The 8,626-nt window shown below is 43.9% G+C and overlaps 1 protein-coding gene across 1 annotated transcript; it reads right to left on the reverse strand.

Annotated features, from left to right (window-relative positions):
• Positions 1–2,878: 2,878 nt before the first annotated feature.
• Positions 2,879–4,463, reverse strand: LOC309965625 (lysine-specific demethylase 4D-like; the record flags this gene model as incomplete). Its single annotated transcript, XM_082845212.1, is given in 3 exon segments — positions 2,879–3,118; positions 3,121–3,356; positions 3,359–4,463. Coding segments are annotated over 3 exon segments (1,581 nt in total).
• Positions 4,464–8,626: the final 4,163 nt, after the last annotated feature.

Raw genomic sequence — 8,626 nt, forward strand, 5'->3', positions numbered from 1 at the left:
CGGGGAAGTCGGAAGCCGGGGGCGGCGCGGCTGAGCTAGCGCTCTGCGGGCCGAGCTGGGCGGCCCCGGCGGCAGGGGCGGGTCCGCGTCCCGAGGCCGCGCCTCCCTCTCACCCTCCTCCATGAAGAGGGCTGCGCAGGCCCGGCGCCGGGCGCGGGGATGCACCCGGACTTGCACCGCCTGGTTTCTGCAGTCTGCGCTCGCAGGCTCGGGGACGCGCGCTCCCAAGACTGAAAGGTATGAACCGGGTCAGCTTAATCGGAGGAAACGGGAAGTAACCGTCCCTGGGGCTGGGAGCCTAGAAGCCTCCTGAGCCAGCGCGCCCCAGGGATCCTCAAGGATGCAAAGAGGCGGCAGGAGATGCCCACAGAACTGTGGCTCTTTGGCTCTGATGGGCAGGGACCCCCAGTGACATCCGACGGAAATCAGTCTCCCCCTTCCCAGCGAAATGCTCATCCGCCAACACACGGACACAACTTTGATGAAGTTTCAGCAGATCAGAAGCCAGGAGACCCAAGTTAAAAATCCTCTTCTAGGAAATTCCTGACCTGGGGAAATAGGACAGCTCTTGTGGTTTACTTGGTGCTTCGAGGCTTAGAATCAAAACCAAAACCAAGAAAGAAACGAGACCGGCCAACATCACTGGTTGGTAGGTTGGTTGATTCATATTTCTTTCTTGAGTGCCTATGTGCCAACCTGGGTTCAGCGACTGGGTACAGTGGTAAACAAGAATAGGGTCCCTGCGGTCCTGCAGACGAAAACTAGTGGGGAAGCTTGTCGTTAATCAAAGAAACAAGCTATGAAAGGAATAATGACACACACTGAACGTGGAGCTCTGAGAACCTGCCCCTCCGGGGATTCAGGGCGTGTTTGCCTGAAGAGTGTTGTCTGGTCTGAGACCAAGATGTTGACATGAACTAGGCAAAGAGGAAAGCAGCATGGGCTAAGGGGTCTCCCAGCAGAAGGGAACATGATATGTTGGAGGAATTTAAGGAAGTTGGGTGTGGGTAGAGAACAGAGACCTGGGAGAAGGTTATGAGAAATAGGGCTAAAGGAGGCAGGAGACACAGCATTCAGGGGATCATAGGCTAGAGGCCGTCAAACATTTTTCAGCAGGACACGGACCCATATTGAGAAAACAAGCTTCATGTAATAATCTTTATGCTTAAAACTGACATTGCAATCTAGTATTTCTGTTGTATTCTATTTTGTTCCCCTTTAAAAAACATGCTGCTGGTAACCCACAAAGTTGTTTCTATGACCCACTAATGGCTCATGTCCTGCAGTTTGGAAAGAAATATTATATAAATCATGTTGAGGATTTTAATCTTTCAATGGCGTAGACACAATCACATTTGCTTTCTGGGCAGAAATGGGCAGACTGGAGTGCCCCAGAATGAATGAAGCAAAACATTTATAAAGATCCAGATGAGAGATGGTAGCTTGAACTGGGGTGGTGGTTGAGACAGAAGCAGAGAGCCCACTAGGGTGCCTTCACTCACATCTTATTATTTAATCTTATTTCCTCAGTGTGCCACGTGGGGAACTGGACCAGAGCGTTCAGATGCTTGTCCAAGATGGCATAATCAGTGAGTCCTGAGCCAGAATTGAGCCAGGCCCGTCTGCTTCCTAAGCCTGACCTTTCCTCTAAGTCACAGCAAATCCATGAGGTGAGCCAATAAAATAGGAGAGAAATTGTCAGAAGAGCACATTTTGGAGCTTAAGAACCAATTCCTTGGAGGCTTCAATACTTGAAAAGTTTGCCTATGTTTGGCCCCTGAAATGAAACCTAAATTTATTTCTTAAAAAAAAAAAGACACATGCAGTGTGATGTCACAGTAACAACTAGACTTGGAGTCACATGTTCCTTCTGCATCCAAACTATCATTTTCAATTTCCAAAATTTATTCTGAGTTTGGCCACTTCTGTGCATTCTCAACACTATGGCCTAAGTCAGTAACCATCGATTCTCACCTGTGTTACTTAGATGTTCTACCTACTTCTCCTGCCCCCAAGCGGTCCACAGAACAATTAAGGTGATTAGTTAAATATGCAAATTATATCATGTCAAGTGCTGTTTTAAACTTCCAATGCCTTCTCATTTCAAGTTGAAAAATCTCAAATATTTAACATGAGCTACAAGATCCTGCCTCTCCCTTCTCTAGCCCCAGATACAAATGAGCTTCCTCTCTATACACACAAAAGCACCAAGCTCTATCTTAGGGCTGTTACACTTGTTGTTTTATCCAAGTGGACATCAGCTCTGGACCTTCCTTCTTGTCATTTGGGACTCAGAAAGGTCTCCTGCTTTATGAAGTATCCCCTGACCACCGGAACCACACCGCCCATTCTGCACTATCACCCCACCCCCTTTAATCTTTTCACAGAACATATGCCCACTTGAAATTGTCTTGTTCATTTATTTGTGGATTTGTTTATTGGGATGTGTCAATGACTTAACCATGTGAAATGTACGTAGAGCATTGAGAAGGCAGTGGAGACTTGGAGGGAAGATTTTCACATGCTGGCACTTTTTGCCCTGTGTTTGCTCATCTCTCCTAGCAACCTGGATCAGCCAAGTGTCAGGTGATTTCCTCCAAGTCTCCCTTCAGATAGGGCTGCAAACCAAATCCCCCAACCCAGCCAGCCAGCTGGAACCCAACAATCAAGCCCAAACTCACTCACCAACATCACACAAGGCAACAAGCTCAGAAAAATAAGTTTGGCTTGAAATGCTTTGATATAATTATTAAGAAAAGTGCAGGACTCTCATGCAAGACTAGTGACCTGCAAATAGCCAAAGCTCTGAAATGTCAATGCGACCAGCCTCAAAGGATCCCCACGCAAGAGCAGTGGGGTAGAAAGGCATCCCCTGGGCTTAGGGGACAGGGCCACAACCACACCCAGAAGCCTTGGCGGGATGCTGGAGCCCAGGGCTGAGCGGGTCAGCGTTGTCCGGCGAGGGTGCAACCACAGGCAGGGGCTGAGCCTCTGGGTCCTGAGCAGTGTCCAAGGAAAGCCTCCTCTTAGCCCTGGGGAGAGCAGTTGGCTCCTGAGTCCCCTGTTTCCAAGGACGACGACGAGGTTGGGTGGCCATCTGGGGCGGATGGACCTGGGGTTGGCGGCTGGGTCGGACCTGGGGGTCGGACCTGGGGTTGGCGGCTGGGTCGGGCCGGGCTCCCCAGAGGTGCAGGTGGCCGCAGCCTCAAACTGGGCCGAGCAAGAACCCCGGACCGGCGAAGGGCGCCGGGACACAGCAGGCACAGGGACTCGGTGGCGGGTCTCACCGTCCGCGGCTACAGGCACACGTGGGCGCCGAGCGCGGCGTGGCTGGTGGTGCCTCGGGCCCAGAGCGCTCCCCAGGCGGCGCGGACCTCCCTCCAGGCGTTCAGGCCCTGGCTGCTGGGCTCCATGGGCCGCCTGTGGTCCACCACGGTCCGGTCCTGCCCGCGTTTCCACAGCTCGTAGCGCTCTGGTTGCAGGATGCGCACGAAGGCGTCCATAGAGAAGGCGACCCGGGCCGCCGCGCAGCTGCACTGTGACGCCACTTTCCCATAATCGATCCAGCGCGGGGAGGCGAAATTGATGGCTTCCGCGCCGTTAAAGCCGTGGTTGAAGCCAGAGTGGTAGCCATAGGGAAACGTCACTATGAACTCTCCAGCCTCCTGAGTGACCCGACCGAAGGGGATGCCGTTGTCCTTGAGGACGGTGGGCGAGATGACAGCCACCTTGTGCCGCAGGAAGGCCTCACAGCCCCGCGAGATGCCCAGGAAAAGCCCCCTGGCCAGGAGTTCCAGGCGCCGGCCGTGCTCCGGGGGCACCGCGTACCAAGTCTTGGGCTCCCCAAAGTGCAGGTAGTTGATGCTGTAAAGGTCCATGTCCTCCGTGTGCCAGGCAAAGGCGGTCTTCCACATGCCGAAGTAAAGATAGGGGGTGTTGACGCCTTCGATGACCACTCCGCACTCCTGTTCCAGCAGGTCCTGAATGGTTCCCAGGTGTCCAAGGTTCCACTGCTTCGTGCTTTCATCAAATAAGGAGCCACTGACGTCCGCACCATAAACCGGTGAATCATAGGGGCGTGTTTTCCAATATTTTCGCTCCAGTTCCTCAAAATCAGAGTAGAATGGTGTCTGGTGTTTTTCACTGTTTGTTAAGCGGCGATACTCACGCACGGTCATGGCTTTCGTCTTTTTGTGGTGCTGAGTAAACACACCTGCCTGCCCAGAAATCACCTGCTGGAGAGGAGCGGCTATTAAGATGTCATCGATATCATCATAGGTCTCTCTGGCTTTCCAGTCCTTGGGTGGAATTACCTTGGCCAGGCCTGCTCGGTGTGCACCTTGGGATTCCATATAAGCAATGTATTTGTCGAAATCATTAAACTCTTCTTTGGTTGGATGAAATACCATTATGCTACAACTTGGGTTCTGGGCCCAGTTGGACTTAGACTTCATAGCTTTCATTAATAAGCAAGAAACTCCCAAGTTTTTACTTATGTTCTGGATAGGTGAGGATGCTGGAAAACACTACTTTTTCAAAAATGGGTTGGAGTATATCAGCAGGAACCCCCAGTAGACTTTAATGCAATGAGTTGATAATATTTCTTAGGCTTGCTGATTCTGCAGGGGACTCCACGCTGGGCAGAAGCCTTGCTCAGGACTGATGCTGGCTGAGCCTGCAAGTCTGTGATGTCCTTGGTTGACACTTGGCTCTGGCCTCTTGAGGTCTAGTGAATCACCCAGCCCTGGGTGGGTATCCCAAATGTCGTGTCTTCAGGTCAGTATTGAAAAGAAAATTTAAGAAAAAATACAATAAAGACAGGTTGCAAACTAATGTTTGGAAATAGTTATTAGGTAGCTACAAATACAACACCACCATGGAATATAATTGCATATTCAAATAAAGGCTAAAATTTCATAAGTTTGACAGTACAAGAAATGGTGTTGTTGTGAACAGTGGAAATTCCTGTACTCTAGTAAGGAGAATGGGAATCATTACATTCACTTTGAAAAACTATTTGGACAGAATCCACTAAAACTGAACTTACCCATGTGCTATGATTCATGCCTAGGATATGTGTATGTCTGTGCAATGAATGTCAAGTCCAAGAGTGTTCAGAACAACATTATTTCAGTAGCCAAACACTGGAAACAACTCAAATGCCAGTCAACATTAGAATGGTTAAGTACACTGTAGTATATTCATACAATGGAATACAATACAGCAATGAAGATAAACAAGAACTACATGAAAATATAAGAATAATTCTATAAACGGAATAGTGAGCAAAATTACCCAGACCCAAAAGAATGCCTATTCTTTGCTTCCATTTTTATAAAGAGAAAATGGAGGCAACGTAATCTATGTTAGAAGTCAGAGTAGTGCTTACCTTTGTGAGAGACAGAGGTTGTGAGTGGGGGTGTGAGGAAGTCTCTAGAATAATGTGAATATTCTATCCTGAAGGCAGGTGCTGGTTACACAGCCATCAGAATGGCTCACTGTCATAAATCATCAAGTTATGATGATACTTACAAATTTCTGTGAAATAATTTTTTAAATTATTTAACTAAATTTTACAATATAGTTTAGGGTGAAAAGCATTAAAGGAGACAGATATCTTTCATCGTACCAAAAGGAAAAGGAAGGGTGATTGAAAATATATGAACTGAACATTCAATTGAAGAAGCTACAAAATAGAAGAAGAGAAAGAAGGGGTAGGAGTAAAAAATAACAAAGAATAAAGACAAAGTTAATGAAAGAAAACACATAGAAGACCAAACACTGATGACCAAAAGTATTCTTGGAAGAAATTAATGATAGCAATAAAACATGGGCATAACTGAGCCTAAGAAAGAAGGGGAAAATAAACCACTAGGAATGAAATAGTGCACAAAAGAACTTTTAAAATTTCAAAAGAGAATCTTAGGAGAAACGTGACAGCAAGATTTTCAAAAGATAAGAGAAAAGAATAATTTTCTGGAGAGGAAACATATCCAAAATGGATCCAAGAAACACCAGAAATCTTGAATAATACCCCAGTATAAGAAGCTGGTTCAAAGTATGACCCCTGAAAGTCCAGGAGACACATCATTTTATATGTGAATCTAGAAAAGTTGCAAGAAACAGTTAACTCTTATTGTGCAAATTGTCTCAGAGTATGGAAAAAGTTGGGAAGCTACTCAGATGAGGCTATTCTGATCTCTGATAGCAAAACGAAAAAAGGACAATAAAAAATAAAGCTACAGGCCTTCTTTGTTTATAAGCATAGATGAAAACCAAAAATGGAACGTTTTCCAATGAAATACAGCAATATAATAAAAGAATAATACGTCATGACCAAATAGAATGGAAGGATGATTCAACATTGGAAAGTTTACTGATATAATCAGAATATTAACAAAGTAAATGAAAAATGCCATCATCTTATAGGTACCAAAAAAGCATTTGATGAAATGCAAAATCCATTCATGATTTTACAGTTCTTACTTGAAAAGCATCAAGAGAAACTTGTTTTGTAAGATAAAGAATTTCAAGGTAAAAAATAGCAAGGATCATTCTTAACAGTGAAACAAAAGTAACATTCTCATTAAAGTTAGGAAAAAGAGATGCATCAACATGGAAAGCTGCTCAACATCACTAATTATTAGAGAAATGCAAATCAAAACTACAATGAGGTATCACCTCACACCAGTTAGAATGGGCATCATCAGAAAATCTACATACAACAAATGCTGGAGAGGGTGTGGAGAAAAGGGAACGCTCTTGCACTGTTGGTTGGAATGTAAGTTGATAGAGCCACTATGGAGAACAGTATGGAGGTTCCTTAAAAAACTAAAAATAGAATTACTATATGACCCAGCAATCCCATGACTGAGCATATACCCAGAGAAAACCATAATTCTAAAAGACCCATGCACCCCAATATTTATGGCAACACTGTTTACAATAAGCAGGTCATGGAAGCAACCTAAATGCCCATTGACAGATGAATGGATAAAGAAGTAGTGGTACACATATACAATGGAATATTACTCAGCCATAAAAAGGAACGAAATTGAGTCATTTGTTGAGACGTGGATGGATCTAGAGACTGTCATACAGAATGAAGTTAGTTGAAAGAGAAAAACAAATATCGTATATTAACGCATGCATGTGGAACCTAGAAAAATGGTACAGATGAACCGGTTTGCAGGGCATAAGTTCAGACACAGATGTAGAGAACAAATGTATGGACACCAAGTGAGGAAAACTGCGGTGGGGTGGGGATGGTGGTGTGCTAAATTGGGCAATTGGGATTGACATGTATACAGTGATGTGTATAAAATTGATGACTAATAAGAACCCGCAGTATAAACAAACAAAAAAACAGCTAATACTAAACTTTCTTTAGGTTATTTGTATGGAAATACGTTAAAATAAATGTTTCAGACATTACACGAAATTTCTAAAATACTTATATGTTCTGGTATAATGTTATAAGTCATAATACTCGTTATTACTTTAAAATGTATATCTCAGAAATAACTAAATTTCCTTGTCAATTTCATTATTATGAACTTTCATCAAATCTTTAACTGTGGTCATTTTTAAGTCTTTTGTCATTTACAGAGAGTGCTGCGTGTACTCTGATGCTTTTGCACAAATGTTCCTATGAAAGTGTTTCATCTTCAAGGAATTCATGGAAAACACTCTGACAAGTACAGGTTTTTGATAACTGACTGTACTATGTAACTGAACGAATAAGCATTTTCAGAACTCTAATGGCAAACTGATGATTTCATAAAAGTGTCTTACAAAACATCAAGAAGAAAAAATAGTTACTTACATGGGAATGAGTGAACTGATGAGGATGATTATAATATTTGTGACTTTCTGTTTGAATAAAAAAAAAAATCCCACAAGAACTCTGAGGCAAAAAATATACAAGTCAATTTTCACTGCAAAGTAAAGGAGCTGTTACAGCGGAAGATTACTGGACTGAATGTCACTATTATGACATAGTATGAGTGTGGTTCGTGTTTGGTTATTGCAATCATTGTTGATTTCTTGTGATCATCCATTTACAATGCTTTGTGTCAGTTTATTTATCACTTGTAAAAATAAAATACAGTGTGTGTGTGTGAAAAAAAACCATATTGAAAACAAAGTCAAAAATAAATTTCACTATGTATACTCCATGTTCAACTTGAACTCTATGGAGCATATGTAATAGTTATAATTTTAGGACAGAAAATATATGTGTACAAATAAACAAAGAAAAAAAAAACAAAGCAAACTATCTTATTAACCCAATTTCAAGTGCTTCCGTAATACTGTTTCCTAATCCTCTTAAGCTCCCCTCATTTCCACCATTCAAATATTCTCTTTCACTTTCCCCTGTCCTCAAACTTCAGGCACACCTATTCCACCCCACTTAGAATCCTTCGAATGTCCTAAAAGTCCCTAAGTGATCTGGCCCACCAACACCTCTTGACCTCACCCCTTTCTACCCTGCTCCTTGCTCTCTCCTTCCAAACACATGCCTTCCTGTGTCTCAAAAAAGGCCGGTATACTCTTGTCTGATGATCTTAGCACCCAGGCAACTCTCAAGCCTCAGCCCAAACATCACCTTTTCAGTGAAGTCTCT

The sequence above is a fragment of the Leucopleurus acutus genome (genome assembly GCF_964270905.1).
Source record: "Leucopleurus acutus genome assembly, chromosome: 8".
NCBI lineage: Eukaryota > Metazoa > Chordata > Mammalia > Artiodactyla > Delphinidae > Leucopleurus > Leucopleurus acutus.